At 44.3% G+C, this 17,317-nt stretch overlaps 1 protein-coding gene across 1 annotated transcript in view; it reads left to right on the top strand.

The window, feature by feature from the left end:
* LOC141984480 (protein eyes shut homolog) overlaps positions 1-17,317 on the top strand; it is a 461,568-nt gene that overhangs the window by 185,234 nt on the left and 259,017 nt on the right. Inside the window, exon 5 of the mRNA XM_074947560.1 lies at positions 2,308-2,399. Within this exon, the coding sequence (XP_074803661.1) occupies positions 2,308-2,399 (92 nt within the window). The remainder of the gene's footprint in view (positions 1-2,307; positions 2,400-17,317) is intronic.

The raw sequence follows: 17,317 nt of genomic DNA, 5'->3' as shown, positions 1-17,317 counted from the left end.
TGTTTTTCACCTAAAAAGCTGTGGAAGTTTTTTATATAGAGACAAGGAGAAAAAATAGATGTATCCCCTGGGACCTATTGAAATAAAGGCACTAACCTTACTTTTTGTATGTGGGGCCACATTTTGCACCATGTGCAACTTCATTGAAGTGATTAGTATTTCATGGGGAATGAATCAGTGAAGTTGTTTTATTGATTTTAGAGAAGAACTTGCAAATAGAGAAAACAACTCATTCACTCGTAATCCTGATCAGGACCTGTTCACTTAAGCTAAAGATACTCATGCAGAATTCCACTGGATCACATCAAACTAGTTAATGTTTGGTATTTCAGGACAAAATAAATATGATTACATTTATTTATAAATTTGAAGTAGTGAAGTTTATACTGCAGTACAATTTATTCTTGTCAAAATATTCAGTAATATTTTGTCAAGATTGTTTTAGTAAAGAGTCTGGTAAGCATAATTATGAGATATTTTAGAAGAATATTTAAAAGTCTAGTGCCCTTTAACTTCCTGCACATCCCTCATTACTATCATAAATTGCTATGCATAAGTTACCCAAATTGTACTGCTCTGAGGGGAATGTTGAATATTAGGAATAGATGTAAAAACAAAGCTGTCCTTGAATATGGAGGCTAGTTTGAATTAAATACACAGCCACATACAAGAGAAGATTTAACACTATGGTTTTGTATTGGAAGATGAAAAGCTTAGGTGTAAAATAGTGATGTTTCAATGACTGACTACTTATCCAATAGGTTGGCATGGGGCAAGAAGTTACACAAGGTTTAGCAAACTCTGATAACATTAAGACAAGGTTAGTTTTTCTTACTGTAAAGTACTGATGCAGGAAAAAATAGACTGTCATAAATATAAAGGGAAGGGTAAACCCCTTTAAAATCCCTCCTGGCTAGAGGAAAAATCCTCTCACCTGTAAAGGGTTAAGAAGCTGGCACCTGACCAAAATGACCAATGAGGAGACAAGATACTTTCAAAAGCTGGGAGGAGGGAGAAAAACAAAGGGTCTGTATCTGTCTTGTGATGCTTTTACCAGGGACAGAACAGGAATGGAGTCTTAGAATTTAGTAAGTAATCTAGCTAGGTATGTGTTAGATTATGATTTCTTTAAATGGCTGAGAAAATAGCTGTGCTGAATAGAATGAATATTCCTGTCTGTATGTCTTTTCTGTAACTTAAGGTTTTGCCTAGAGGGATTCTCTATGTTTTAAATCTAATTACCCTGTAAGGTATTTACCATCCTGATTTTACAGAGGTGATTCTTTTTTACTTCTATTAAAAGTCTTCTTGTAAGGAAACTGAATGCTTTTTCATTGTTCTCAGATCCAAGGGTTTGGGTCTGTGGTCACCTATGCAAATTGGTGAGGATTTTTACCAAACCTTCCCCAGAAAGTGGGGTGCAAGGGTTGGGAGGATTTTGGGGGGAAAGACGTTTCCAAACAATGGTTTCTCAGGAACCCAGATAAAGTTTGGTGGTGGCAGTGGAAGTCCAAGGGCAAAGGGTAAAATAGTTTGTACCTTGGGGAAGTTTTAACCTAAGCTGGTAAAAGTAAGCTTAGGAGGTTTTCATGCAGGTTCCCACATCTGTACCCTAGAGTTCAGAGAGGGGAAGGAACCTTGACATAGACATTTGTGTATTTTTAGACAAGTATTAGTTTCAAAAAGACTTAATTGACAAAAATGTATTCAAAAGCTTTGTTATTAATAACCTTCACAGTGTGGTTACCAGATGTCCCAATGAGCCATGTTAAAACTAATTCAATTCCCTTTTAGTCACTGACAAAACTGTTCAATTAAATGTAGATTTAAAACCCAATGTACAATGGTTCCATGTATACAATACAGCAATGATTACAAGTACACAAACTATGAAATCAAGTGCGAATTCACATTAGTTTAGGAAAGTGCATGGTGCTCCCAAATGTTCCAGCTCATATGCTACTGTGAAAGTCTGAAAGTAAGAAAGGGTATAGACTTGCAAGTAAAGATCTTCTGCAGCCAATATTAACTTCAGCTGGAATTGTTAGTGGTTAGTTCCTCTGAAAATCAGACTGTGTGAAAATACAAGATACGTAGATTTAAAAGTCACATAGGAAGAACTATATAATACTTTTTTAATGTAGCAGTTAGATTTCTTGATTTGGACCTGTAAACGTAATGTGAATTTTTCTGGATGCACACAGTCTTCTTTCAGTTTTTATTTAAACATTTACCACTTTCAATTTCAAGTTTCCAATCTGTAGCTATGTAATTATGATAAATGTTGTAACATGTTTTCCTTTTTAGTACCAATTTATATGTGACGGGGCAGCAGAAGTTAGAAGCATCAATACTACTATTAGAGTGGATGATGGACACAAGTATAGAGTTCACATTAGGTAAGTTTTACTTTTCAAACCTCAGTGTTCATAATTGACTGACTGAAAGGTCAACTGGTTTGGCCAGCATATCAGTTTCAATGTATTGTGCATCTTGTAACTTATTAATTATATCTTCATATGCACCGGTAAATCAACATGTTATTGTATTTAGACTTTCAGTTCTTTGGGACCGAGGCTGTCTTTTTTTGTTCTGTGCTTGTAAAGTGCCTAGCACAATCAGGTCCTGATCCATGACATGGGGTCCCAGGTGCTATGATTTAATAATAATGAATAAATTATGAATTATTTGCAAAAATTTAAAATATACTATCATTAAACAGCCCCCATAGTCACTCTCTGAGATACCAAGGATGTACTCACAGGAAATAATTTTATTTTTTCTCTAAGTCCTTTTATCAACAACCTATTTGGTCAAACACAAACATTCTAACAAGAAAATAATACTACTCCAGGCTCAAAGCTATCTGCCAATGTCCAGCAAAAACAGGGCGCATCATACTCCAGACAATACAGGTGTGAGATTTTCCTATATGTCAAGATATTAGCCAGCAGAAGCTATAACATGACTCCTGGCCTTTTTCCTGTCCTTTACTAACTTGATAATCACAGCAGCATACTATAGGTGTGGAGGAGATGAATAATTGCATCTGAAGGAGGATAGGAGTAGAAAGAGAATGAGATGGAATGGTTGTTTTTCCATGCCCTCTGACCCCAAATGATGCTTAATTTCCTTTTATAGTATTGTAATGGCAATCGCAGTTATGAAATGCATGTTATTTAATTACTGATGTAAATAATCAGTATAAAACTGAGCTTGGAAAGGGTTAACCAGGAACCCCAGGATGGCTGCCTACAGCAATCTTACATGAACATTCATTTGGGAAACTATGCAAGTAAAACAGTCTTTGGGAACTACCACTAAGTTTGATTATATTTAATGTCCGCAAGTTGGCTCTTCTCCAAATCTGCATCCACACAAAAGAGTTCTTTTACCAGCTGTGGAGCAGCTACAAAAAAGGAGGGTTAATGCTTTATTCCTGGTAACTCTAGCCTGTGTGGTTTGAGGAAGGCGGATGAGAAGTGGAGCCTGTATGATAGTCAAGAGACAGAGAGCAAGGGTAAGAGAGGAACTGTTTCTTGTCAACAAGGGGACTTACCTAGGGTGGCTGAAAACAGAATTGTCTGTGCATAGTTTTGGCCACCTTTTTCAAGATAAACAGGACTTGTACTTTTTGAATATAAATAAATTATATTAGAAGGCCCCCAGCGTCTGTGTCCTCAGTGGAGAACTGACCCTCTGCAAATCCTCCAAATCTACTACCACTCAACAAAGAGGCAACAATAACATTTACTTGTTTTTACCATACAGCTCTACAAAAATCATAATGCTAAATAAAACATCAGTTCTATTACAGTCACTAACAAAAATTCCCAGCAACCCAACAGACACAAGATAAAAACATTAACCCCAATATTTTAAATTTCAGAGAAGGCTTTAGCTATGTCAGTGGGGCAGTGTAAACATCAGGAAGTTCTATTAAAGAATTTTCTCTCTGCTGCTGAATTTTGTTACTGCTGTGGAAATGCAGCAAAAGAGACAGTCATGCTTAATTTTCGAGTACATTCCAGCTATGAATATATTTGTTTCTCGTTCACACAAAGCACATGCCTACATTTTCCACACCTCAGGATGCATCCATCCTATTTTATGTCCGTAACTTAATTGTAGTCATGGAGGTTTTTATTTATAAGAATATCTATCTATCTATCTATCTATCATAGAATCATAGAATATCAGGATTGGAAGGGACCTCAGGAGGTCATCTAGTCCAACCCCCTGCTCAAAGCAGGACCGATTCCCGACTAAATCATCCCAGGCAGGGCTTTGTCAAGCCTGACCTTAAAAACTTCTAGGGAAGGAGATTCCACCACCTCCCTAGGTAACACATTCCAGTGTTTCACCACCCTCCTAATGAAAAAGGTTTTCCTAATATCCAACCTAAATCTCCCCCACTGCAACTTGAGACCATTACTCCTTGTTCTGTCACGTGCTACCACTGAGAACAGTCTAGAGCCATCCTCTTTGGAACCCCCTTTCAGGTAGTTGAAAGCAGCTATCAAATCCCCCCTCATTCTTTTCTTCTGAAGACTAAACATCCCCAGTTCCCTCAGCCTCTCCTCATAAGTCATGTGTTCCAGTCCCCTAATCATTTTTGTTGCCCTCCGCTGGACTCTTTCCAATTTTTCCACATCCTTCTTGTAGTGTGGGGCCCAAAACTGGACACAGTACTCCAGATGAGGCCTCACCAGTGTCGAATAGAGGGGAACGATCACGTCCCTCGATCTGCTGGCAATGCCCCTACATACACATCCCAAAATGCCATTGGCCTTCTTGGCAACAAGGGCACACTGTTGACTCATATCCAACTTCTCGTCCACTGTAACCCCTAGGTCCTTTTCTGCAGAACTGCTGCCGAGCCATTCGGTCCCTAGTCTGTATCGGTACATTGGATTCTTCCGTCCTAAGTGCAGGACTCTGCACTTGTCCTTGTTGAACCTCATCAAATTTCTTTTGGCCCAATCCTCCAATTTGTCTAGGTCCCTCTGTATCCTATCCCTACCCTCCAGCGTATCTACCTCTTCTCCCAGTTTAGTGTCATCTGCAAACTTGCTGAGGGTGCAATCCACACCATCCTCCAGATCATTTATGAAGATATTGAACAAAACCGGCCCCAGGACTGACCCCTGGGGCACTCCACTTGATACCGGCTGCCAACTAGACATGGAGCCATTGATCACTACCCGTTGAGCCCGACAATCTAGCCAGCTTTCTATCTACCTTATAGTCCATTCATCCAGCCCATACTTCTTTAACTTGCTGGCAAGAATACTGTGGGAGACCGTGTCAAAAGCTTTGCTAAAGTCAAGGAACAACACGTCCACTGCTTTCCCTTCATCCACAAAGCCAGTTATCTCATCATAGAAAGCAATTAGATTAGTCAGGCATGACTTGCCCTTGGTGAATCCATGCTGACTGTTCCTGATCACTTTCCTCTCCTCTAAGTGCTTCAGAATTGATTCCTTGAGGACCTGCTCCATGATTTTTCCAGGGACTGAGGTGAGGCTGACTGGCCTGTAGTTCCCAGGATCCTCCTTCTTCCCTTTTTTAAAGATGGGCACTACATTAGCCTTTTTCCAGTCATCTGGGACCTCCCCCCGATCGCCATGAGTTTTGAAAGATAATGGCCAATGGCTCTGCAATCACATCCGCCAACTCCTTTAGCACTCTCGGATGCAATGCATCCGGTCCCATGGACTTGTGCTTGTCCAGCTTTTCTAAATAGTCCTGAACCACTTCTTTCTCCACAGAGGGCTGGTCACCTCCTCCCCATGCTGTGCTGCCCAGTGCAGTAGTCTGGGAGCTGACCTTGTTCGTGAAGACAGAGGCAAAAGAAGCATTGAGTACATTAGCTTTTTCCACATCCTCTGTCACGAGGTTGCCTCCCTCATTCAGTAAGGGGCCCACACTTTCCTTGATTTTCTTCTTGTTGTTAACATACCTGAAGAAACCCTTCTTGTTACTCTTAACATCTCTTGCTGGCTGCAACTCCAGGTGTGATTTGGCCTTCCTGATTTCACTCCTGCAAGCCCGAGCAATATTTTTATACTCATCCCTGGTCATTTGTCCAATCTTCCACTTCTTGTAAGCTTCTTTTTTGTATTTAAGAGCAGCAACGATTTCACTGTGAAGCCAAGCTGGTCGCCTGCCATATTTACTATTCTTTCTACACATTGGGATGGTTTGTCCCTGTAACCTCAATAAGGATTCTTTAAAATACAGCCAGCTCTCCTGGACTCCTTTCCCCCTCATGTTATTCTCCCAGGGGATCTTGGCCATCAGTTCCCTGAGGGAGTCAAAGTCTACTTTTCTGAAGTCCAGGGTCTGTATTCAGCTTATATCCATCCATGACATTACTCCAGTCATGTGAGTTATCCCACCAAGTCTCTGTTATTCCATTCACATTATAATTCCTTGACTGTGCCAGGATTTCCAGTTCTCCCTGCTTGTTTCCCAGGCTTCGTGCATTTGTATATAGGCACTTGAGGTAACCTGCTGATCGCCCCTCTTTCTCAGTATGAGGCAGGAGCCCTCCCCTCTCACGTGCGCCTGCTCGTGCCTCCTGCCGGTATCCCACTTCCCCACTTCCCCACTTACCTCAGGGCTTTGGTCTCCTTCCCCCGGTGAACGTAGTTTAAAGCCCTCTCCACTAGATTAGCCAGCCTGCTTGCGAAGATGCTCTTCCCTCTCTTCGTTAGATGGAGCCTGTCTCTGCCTAGCACTCCTTCATGGAACACCATCCCGTGGTCAAAGAATCCAAAGCCTTCTCTCTGACACCACCTGCGTAGCCATTCGTTGACTTCCACGATTCGACGGTCTCTACCCAGGCCTTTTCCTTCCACGGGGAGGATGGACGAGAACACCACTTGCACCTCAAACTCCTTTATCCTTCTTCCCAGAGCCACGTAGTCCACAGTGATCCACTCAAGGTCATTCTTGGCAGTATCATTGGTGCCCACGTGAAGAAGCAGGAAGGGGTAGCGATCTGAGGGCTTGATGAGTCTTGGCAGTCTCTCCATCACATCGTGAATCTGAGCTCCTAGCAAGCAGCAGACTTCTCGGTTTTCCCGGTCGGGGCGGCAGATAGATGACTCAGTCCCCCTGAGGAGAGAGTCCCCGACCACCACCACCCTCCTCCTTCTCTTGGGAGCAGTGGTCGTGGAACCCCCAACCCTAGGACAGTGCATCTCATGCCTTCCAATCAGCGGAGTCTCTTTCTGCTCCCTTCCCTCAGACGTATCATCTGGTCCACTCTCCACATTAGTACCTGTGGAGAGAACATGAAAATGGTTACTTACCTGTATCTGCCCTGCTTGTACATGGATGTTCCCCTTTTTTCTTCTGGAGGTCACATGATGCCAAATTTCTTCACCATCCTTCTGTCCCCGATGTGCAGCCTGCTCTGAATCTTCAGAACCTTGTATATATATATACCCTCAATTGATAAGCCCCACATTTAATTTATAATTAAAGATTAGGAGATTAGGCTGAAAACAAGTAATTGGAGATTCCAGGACTGAAGCAATCTGAAGTATGGAGTTTAAGGGTTCACCCCCATCCCCAGTCTGTGTGAAGTCACGGAAGCTGGAACCTGGAATAGTCAGGATGTAGGAAGCCTTTCCCATGACTCCTCTGTCTGTTGAAAACTACCTCTACACTGGGGACAGTCACTGGAGAAGACATAAAGTCATCATTATGCTTTTTGAGTCAACTGAAAGGACTTGTCAGACAACCAAAAATCAGATACTATGTGGGCCTGCAGAGTTACATATATGGCTGCAAAATGGGAGTATAATCCTCCATTCTTCTTCAAATAGCATCCCTCTGGATGCACCACACCTGTGCACTCCTGATCATAGATTTTCATCAGCAGTGTCTTCATGACTGTGCCTGAACATTAGACATCCTTGTGCTCCCGTACAAGGGTCTATGGGAAATGGGGTGAAGGGGCAGGCCTGCTGCCACTCCAGTTCCTTCTCAACGGCCTGTGTCTAGAGAAGGAGTGTCGCAGTGACCATTACCTAGCCATGTAGCTTGCTACCTCTCTCGCTTATTAGTATTTTTTAGTAATTTCTGTTACTTTATTTATTTTTCTGTTATTTAGCACAGTTTCCTTCCTTCCTTTGCTCAATCTGCCCCTCCCCCACTCAGGTCTTGCTCCATGGCCTTGAGTAACAGGTTATAAAAGTACTACTTAATAGTAGAAAATCAGCTACAAGGAAAATGTATGTACAGAAGTGGAAACATTTCCAGGCTTCAGGTAACCACCGATCAATACCTCCTTTTGAGTCCTGTCTGACACACACATTTTCAATTACCTTCTAAATTTAAAACCACAGGATTATCACTGAGCTTAATTAAGGTTCACCTGGCTGCCATGTCCCTTCTCAGACATCAAAGGGTTTTCAGTCATCACTCACTTGACGACGATGAAGTTTATTAAAGGCCTGTTCAACATTTTTCTTCCTATCAATGAACCTACTCCAAAATGAGACCTCAACTTAGTCCTTAATGTGCTGAGAGAACTCCCATTTGAACCTATGGGGAACTCTTCCCTCCTTCATTTGTTCCTCATAGTTATCACCTCGGCCAGGTAGGTAGGAGAGTTAGGAGCCCTGATGACTGACCCAGTACATGGTATTCTGTCACAAAAAGGTGACACTGCATCCACAGCCACATTTCCTACCTAAAGTTTCTTCAGAATTCCACATTAATCATGATATTCATTCATAAAATATTCAGGTGTTTTACCCCAGCCTCACTCTTCAAGAGAAGAAATGAGTTTCCAAGAAGAGCTTTTGTCTTTTACCTTGACAGGACTAAGTCCTTTAGCACTTCTTCTAGGTTTTTTATCTCAATCGTAGAACAAATGAAAGGTCATTTGATCTCCACCTAAAGATTGCCAAATGTTTCAGGATACATTTTAACCTGTTATCAAGCTTCAGATACTCATCCCCCTCCTAGGGTGATTGCCCACTCCACCAGGACTCGGCCTACCTCTATGGCCCTGCTGAAAAACATACCTATCTCAGACATCTGCAGAGTAGCCACCTGGTCTTTACACATTTTCCCAGCACTACACTATTGTGACCTTTTCCAGAGCTGATGCAGCTTTCAGTGACACTCTTCTACAGTATGTACTGAATCTGCCTCCTATGCACCCTTCTCCATAATTGAGTTATGGCTCAGGAATCTTTTGAAGTGGAACATCCATTAGGATACTACTCAAAGAAGAAGGAGAGAACTGTAACTGGAGTTCTTATAGGTATGTGTCCTTTTGGGTGTTCCACTACCCCGGCTTCCATTCTGCCTCAGTCTTCTTGTTGGACTTTTGTAATTGAGAAGGACCTGAGTGGTGAAGGCAGTTTTGAAAATACCGTTCTAAATGACTGTACAAGGTGCAAGGCAATAGAGAACAGACTTTGTTTGGAAATATTTGTAGGAGCAAGCTCTGAGATTGTGCCTTTGGGAAGAGAGAAGTCCAGGATGCCTAAATCAGAATCCCATTGTTGGAGAAGAAAAATATTTTCCTCTCAGAACAGAGTGTAAAATCTGTGGTTCCAAAGCCCAAAAACAACTATTCAAAGCCTATCGACATTACTTAGTCTCAGATAATTTCAAGCACAACATTCGGTTCAAGCAGTGCTAGAAAGATGGATTTGTATCAGCTGTGATGAGACTTGAAATACAATTTTGAAAAGCACTCAAGTGATTTAGCCTCTTAAGTACTATTTTCAAAAGCGATATAAGTAGTATGGAGCCTACGTCTCACTGAAAATCAGTGGGCTCGATCCACAAAAGGACTTAGGTGCCAAAGTCCTAGGCACCCTGCTACCTAATGGAATTCACGACCCTGCATAAGGAACGCAGGCTCCCCATACAACACATGAGGAGAGTGAGGCACCTAAGAAAGAAGTCAGCAAACTGAGGGGGGAGTCACCTAAGCTGTCCAGCAGTGAAATACAGAGGAAAGGGGGCAGCATTTAGATCCATATCTTCCTGCCTATCCAACATGAATCCTGTCCTGGAGTTAAACACATAAGCCAGGAAGCACCTTACTCGTGGGGAAAAAACGGGAGAGAGCTGCATGACAGTAGGCTACTAGGGCACTCACTTGGGATGTGGAAGACCTGTTTTCAGATCTCACCTCTGCCTGATTTAGAGCGGAGACTTGAGCCCAGGTGTCCCACATTTCAAGTGAATGTCATAAACTACTGGGTGTTTGAGGGTGGGCTCTCTTAATTTTTCCTGTTGGAACTGTTCCACTTTGTATAAATAATTAAATATTCATTGGGCCAGAGAGACAGCGGAGAAAGGCAAGAGACTGACTTCATAGCCCAATTGTTAGGGTACTTATGTGGGACAGATGATACCTGGGCTCAAGTCCTTGCTCCAAATCAGTCAAACTAGGGATTTGAACTTGCTTTTCCCAAGTGAATGTCTTATCCACTGGGTTATTAGATATAACAGGTGCCATACACAAACAAAACAGCTAGCCCCACAAAATCCCAATCTACTTGCCCTAGCTGTCTTTTCTGCAGGTTAGGCATGCTCTGAGCCTACTGGATTGGGCTCTATAGGCAAGATAGGTGGGGGAATGCCTAGTTTGAAAATCCCAACAGGGCTTTGGCATGAGCAAGGGTTTGAAGTAGTTTGTTTGCTGTGGGGCAGCATCAGGATTTAGATGGCTTTGCAATTACCACTGATGATAATTTAGATGCTTTAGGAACTTTAGTACCTACAGCATTAGGCAACAGCTGAGCAGTGGTTTTGAGAATGTCAGTGGTGCCTAAATCCAGGATTTCTACAAATGTACTACAAATGGAGGGTAGGGTGATCAGCCATCCCGTTTTCAAAGGGACAGTCCAGTATTTAAGCTCCTCCTGCATGTGTACCAACTTTTTCTTAAAAATAGGCAAATTGTCCCATGTTTTATGTCCGTCTCCCCCCCCCCCCGCCCCCGCCACCCATCAGTACTGGTAGGTCCTGCTAGTGACCGGATCCTGGCTCGCCAGCCGCCTGCCCACCAGTGGTGAGTGGGAGAGTCCAATGGCCAATGATGGGGGTGGGTGTGCAAGGCTGGTGGCAAAACAAAGCTACAGTGCATGGGGCTGGCCACTCCCCTTGCTGGTCTGGCCTCGCCCCCTATCCTGTTTCCGACCAGTGCTGGCTGCACTCTGTGGCAGCTGCTGAGTGCGGGCAGGCGCCAGGCAGTGGCCAGTTACATCACCTTTGTTGCCCACCCATTGGCCTGTTACATGCTCCCCCTCTCGCTGTCCTCTCCCTGCTTTGGCCCTTCATCCCCCCAGCCCCAATGCTCCTCCAAATCCCCCTGGGTGGGCGCATCCCACTCCCAGCACTGTGTGGAGAACTAGCCCCTTGTCGGAGTGCTCAGCTTATCAACAGCCTGGCTGGCAGGCTCCTTCCTTCCCCCACTGCCTCTATCTGGGCCAGTGCCCCCAGAAAGCCCAAGACCTAACTAAGAGGAGCCAAGCCCTGTGTGTGCCAAAGTCCTGCACACTGCTGGCACAGGGAAGCTTCTCCGCCCCTCAGCTAAGCTGTAGAGTGGCGAGGGGGGAGGAAAGCGATTTCCAGCCTGTTTGCGCCCTGACCCTGCAGGCTCCGCAGCAGCCCCCCGGGCAGCAGCTTACTACACTCTTCACTTCCCCCCCACACACCACTCCCACCCTGGGTCCTTCCCCCAGGGAGTATGGTGCTGAGCCATCCACTGGCTGGGTTTGCTGAAGCCCCTGCAGTCAGATTCCATGGGATGTGGTACACAATGCATCCTTATGGTTCAACCCTTTCCTCTCCACGCTCTAGCTGGGGGATAGAAAGACAGCTGGGTTATGTCAGTGGCCAGCAGCAGCCTGGAAGTGTTAGCTGCATTTCAAGCTGCTTCCAGCCACAGGGGAAGGTGGGGAAGAGATGAACTATCCAAAGGTATGGGCCCTGTCATCCCTTCCCCTCCCGCTCCTCCCCTGTGGATGGAATCAGCTCCCATCCCTTCCCTCCCACACTGTGCCAAAAGGCTGCTGCTGGCCACATTCTGATGTGAACCCTGGCAGAATAATGGAGAAGAGGAGCATGTGACCCTGCATGCCCCCCACCCTGTTGCCTCGGGAAGACATGGTGCCAGGTACCAGGAGAGGTGGGTCCATCCCAGGGGCCCAGCCAGGTATGGAGGGTAGGGAGCGCTGGGCAGGGAGGGTTAGGTTGGTCGGTCAAACATACGCACACACACACCATGTGAGAGAGGTGTACGGGAGTGTGTGTGTGTTACCTCTCCCCGTGTGAACCCTAAAGTCTTAAAGATGAGAAAGTAAATAAAAAGAATCCAACTATGCAGTATTTCTTTTTAACAGGGGCTCAGTCAACTAGATGTTAATTTGAACATTTGTACTGCATAGTTCTGATTGATTGCTGTTGAACTTGCTTGAATAAGAATAATTTTATCAGGTGTCCCGTATTCAGCATAGGGAAATATGGTCACCCTAATGGAGAGCTAAACTGTAAGTCCCAAGGCTCCCTGCCATGTGAAAACCATGCAGGGGACAAAGGGAGCTAAAAATAATGCATGTGAAGTTAACACATGGAAAAGGTTGCAGGGCCTGCCCACAATTCGCATAAGAGCAGAAGACTGATCACACTCTATCAGACCATTGGGCCATCTAGCTCAGTATCCGGTCGCTGACAGTGGCCAGTGCCAGATGCTTCAGAGGGAATGAACAAAAAGAGCAATTAGCGAATGACCCATCACAGGATGTCCAGTCCAAAGCTTCTGGCACTCAAAGATTTAGGGACACCCAGAGCATGTGAGTTCCATCCCTGACAGTTTGTCTAATAGCCGTTGATGAAGCTATCCTCCATGAATTTATCTAATTCTTTTTTTGAACCCAGTTGTATTTCTGACCTTCACAATAGCCCATGGAACTCATTGCCAGGGGTTGACTATATGCTGTATGAAGAAGTACTTCCTTTTCTTTGTTTTAAACTTGCTACCTATTAATTTTGTTGAGTGACCCCTAGTTTGTGTGTTATGTGAAGGGGTAAATAACACTTTATTATTCTCTCTTTCCACACCACTCATGATTGTATAGACCTCTATTAAATCTCCACTTAGTCATTTCCTGTCTAAACTGAACAGTCTCAATCTTTCCTTATATGGAAGTTGTTCCATACTCCCTAATCATTTTTGTTGCTTTTCTCTGTACTTTTTCCAATTCTAATATATCTTTTTTTGAGATGGGGCAACCTGAGCTGCACAAGTATTCAAGGTGTGAATGTACCATGGATTTATATAGTGACATTATGATATTTTCTGTCTTATTTTCTATCCCTTTCCTAATGGCTCCTAACATTGTTAGCTTTTCTGCCTGCCATTGCACAGGTTCTGAGCAGATGTTTTCAGAGAACTATCCATGATTACTCCAAGATCTTTCTTGAGTGGTAACAGCTAATTTAGACCCTATCATTTTGTATGTATTGTTGGGATCATGTTTTCCAATGTATATTTCTTTAAATTTCTCAACATTGAATTTCATCTTCCATTTTCTAGCCCAGTCACCCAGTTTTGTGAGATCCCATTGTAACTCTTCGCAGTCAGCTTCAGACTTAACTACCTTGAGTAATTTAGTATCATCTGTGAACTTTGCCATCTCACTGCTTTCCCTTTTCCAGATCATTTGTAAATACAATGAACAGGACTTGTCCCAGTGCAGATCCTGGGGGGACCCTGCTATTTACCTATTTCCATTTTGACAATTGACTGTTTATTGCTATCCTTTATTTACTATCTTTTAACCAGTTACTGATTCATGAAAAAGTATCTTCCCTCTTATCCCATGACTGTCTACTTTGTTTAAGAGCCTTTGATGAGGGATCTTGTCAAAGGCTTTCTGAAAATACAGGTACACTATATCCACTGGATCACTCTTATCCACATGCTTGTTGAACCCCTCAAAGCATTCTAATAGATTGGCTAGGCATTATTTCTCTTTACAAAAGCCATGTTGACTCTTCCCCAACATATTGTTGTCATCTGTGAGTCTGATAACTTTGTTCTTTACTAGTTTTGACCAATTTGCCTGGTACTGAATTTAGGCTTCATATCTGAAGACTTTTTGAAAAAAATCGGTGTTACATTAGCTATCCTCCAGTCATCTGGTACAGTGGTTCATTTAAGCGCTAGGTTACATATCACAGTGAGTAGTTCTTCAATTTCATATTTGAGTTCCTTCAGAACACTTGGATGAATACTGTCTCATCCTAGTGACTTATTACTGTTTAATTTATCTATTTGTTCTAAAACCTCTATAGACAGCTCAACTTGGGACGGTTCTTCAGATTTGTCACATACAAAAATGGCTCAGGTGTGGTAATCTCCCTCATGTCCTCTACAGTGAAAACTGATGCAAAGAATTTATTTAGATTTTCCACAAGCAAGGCAGGGATAGGCACACAAAGGCTCTGCATCCTCCACTCACTCCCTGTCTGCATGGTTCCAGTTCACCACATTAACAGGGCTCCCGCAGGGCCTTCCAAGAATTCCATGGGACTACTGATGGGGATCATACGCATCTTCCTCAGCCTACCTATTCTCCATCCTCTCGCTTTGCAGATCCCTGGAACAACAGATAACCCCAGAAAAGTCCAAAGAACTGGAAGGAGGAAATGATACTTCAAAGATAGTTGAATCCCCTTTCCACGTTAGAGAGGGAAATCAATATTTAGAAGGTCTTTCTTCTGCACACATAATAGCGATCCACGGCCACTGGGAGCTGCAGGGGGCTGTCTTGTGGACAGTCAATGTCGGCATAACATCTTGTGGCCCGCAATCAGATTATCCTGATGAGCCGCAGGTTGCTCACCACTGGTCTACAACCTTATAGTCCTTTTCCCTGTGGGGGCCGAGACACTGGAATGTGCACCTCCTCAGTTCAAAATAGCCTGTATATATTAGTCTTCAGGGCATGCTATGGAGATGTCTTTTCCCACAGGCTTTCTGGGAGGGAAGGGAAGTTGATGTCTGGAGTGGGAGTCTTTTTCCTTTTTGGTTTGGGGTGAGTTACATTTTTGCGTGGACTACCATAAGCTAAATGGTGTATCTCCCCATCTGGTTTGGGAACTAGAACCACTGGAGATGCCCATGCACTGCGAGAGGGGCGGATTACACCCATATGCAGCATATCCTGGATCTCCCATTCTATAGCAGTTTTAGCTTGAGGAAATACCCGGTAAGGTTGGACTTTAATTGGTGAGCATTACCTGTGTCAATGGAGTGGTATGCCCGTTCAGTCAGTCCTGGGGTGGCTGAGAACGTCGGCGCATAGCTAGTGCACAGCTCCTTGATCTGCTGTTGCTGTATACGCCCAAGGGTCATGGAGAGGTTCACCTCTTCCACGCCACCAGCACTTTTCCCTTCGTAGTAGACACCTTCAGGCCACTCAAGGTCATCTCCTCCCTGGGTTGTAAACTGACAAACCTTTAATTCTCTGGAATAAAAGGGCTTTAGAGAATTAATATGGTACACCTTAGGCTTTCGGTTGGAGGTGGGGAATGCTATGAGATAATTAACAGCTCCCAGGCGCTCTTGGACCGAGAATGGCCCTTCCCACGACACTTCCATTTTATGGGCCTGGAGCGCCTTTAAGACCATGACCTGGTCCCCTACTTTGAAGGAATGTTGTCTGGCATGTTTATCATACCAGGCCTTTTGCTCTTTTTGAGCATCCTGTAAGTTTTCTTTAGCAAGGGCTAAAGAGGTTTGGAGGGTGTTTTGTAGGTTGGTTACAAAGTCCAGACTGTTAGTTCCTGGAGAAGGTGTAAACCCCTCCCATTGCTGCTTCACCAGCTGTAATGGCCCCTTAACCTCACGGCCATATACAAGTTCAAATGGTGAAAACCCTAAACTGGGATGTGGTACAGCTTTGTAGGCAAAAAAGCAACTGCTGCAACACTAGGTCCCAATTATTGGAGTGTTCATTTATGAATTTTTGTATCATGGCCCTCAAAGTCCCATTAAATTTCTCCACCAGGCCATTTGTTTGATGGTGGTAAGGAGTGGCAACCAAGTGATTTACCCCATGAGCTTCCCAAAGGCTTTCCATAGTTCCTGCCAGGAAATTAGTTCCTGCATCTGTGAGGATGTCGGAGGGCCAACCGACCCTGGCAAAAATGTCTGTTAGTGCCTGGCACCCACTTTTAGCCCTAGTTTTGCATAGAGCTACTGCTTCCGGCCACCAGGTGGCAAAATGCATGAAAGTCAGTATGTACTGCTTTCCTCTGGGTGTCTTTTTCATAAAAGGACCCAGAATATCCACAGCTACTAGCTGAAATGGAACCTTAATGATGGGGAGTGGCTGGAGAGGGGCTTTGACCTGGTCTTGGGGATTCCCGCTCTTTGGCATACTTCACAAGACCGGACATATGTAGAACCATCCTTGCCCATTCCCTCCCAGTGGGATGACCTCCCCAAACGGTCTTTGGTCCTGTTCACCCCAGCATGGCCACTAGGATGATCATCAGCTTAGCTCAAGAGCTTTTCCCAGTACTTAGTTGGAACTACCAACTGTCTCTGAGGATGCCAATCTTCCTGGTGTCCACCAGAAAGAGTTTCCTTGTACAGAAGTCCTCTTTCTACAATAAACCTGGATCAATTAGAAGAGCTGAGAGGCAGCGGGTTGCTCTGTGCTGCCGTCCAAGCTCCTTGGAGGCTTTCATCTGCTTCCTGTTCGGTCTGGACTGTTCACTTGAGGCTGGAGACATCAGTTCCTCATTGGATTGTGGATCTGGGCTTAGTGCCTCTAGAAGTGATGTAGGGGATGGGGCTGTTTCCGTTGACTGTGAACCGCTTTCCGCTGGTGCAATACGTTGGGGTTCAGGCTCCGGCTGAGCCTCTTGTGTAGGGTTATCTGCTGCTGTCAGTTCAGGTTTGGTGAGGCCCTCTGGTGTTGGGGTGGCAAGTACTGGATTTAGTGCTGGCAATGGTTCTGGTGCTGGTTGTTCTGCTGGTTCCGGTTCTGAGGCTGGCTCTGTCTGGGTCTCTGTTACTGGATCCACTACTGCTGTTGCGGACGTTGGCATGGGGTCCGGTTCAATTACCTCTGACCGGGTCCTGGTAGAAGTTTCCGGAACAGAGCTAGGCGTGACAGCTTGCTTAGCCTGGCTGCGAGTGACCATTCCCATCCTCTTGGCTAGCTTCACATGATTGGCCAAGTCTTTCCCCAACAGCATGTGGATGGGATAATCATCATAGACTGCAAAAGTCCATGTTCCTGACCAGCTGTTGTACTGG

The sequence above is a fragment of the Natator depressus genome, chromosome 3, assembly GCF_965152275.1.
Source record: "Natator depressus isolate rNatDep1 chromosome 3, rNatDep2.hap1, whole genome shotgun sequence".
Taxonomy (NCBI): domain Eukaryota; kingdom Metazoa; phylum Chordata; order Testudines; family Cheloniidae; genus Natator; species Natator depressus.
The sequence above is the reverse complement of the archived record's forward strand: the minus strand, read 5'-3'. Positions and strand labels throughout refer to the sequence as shown.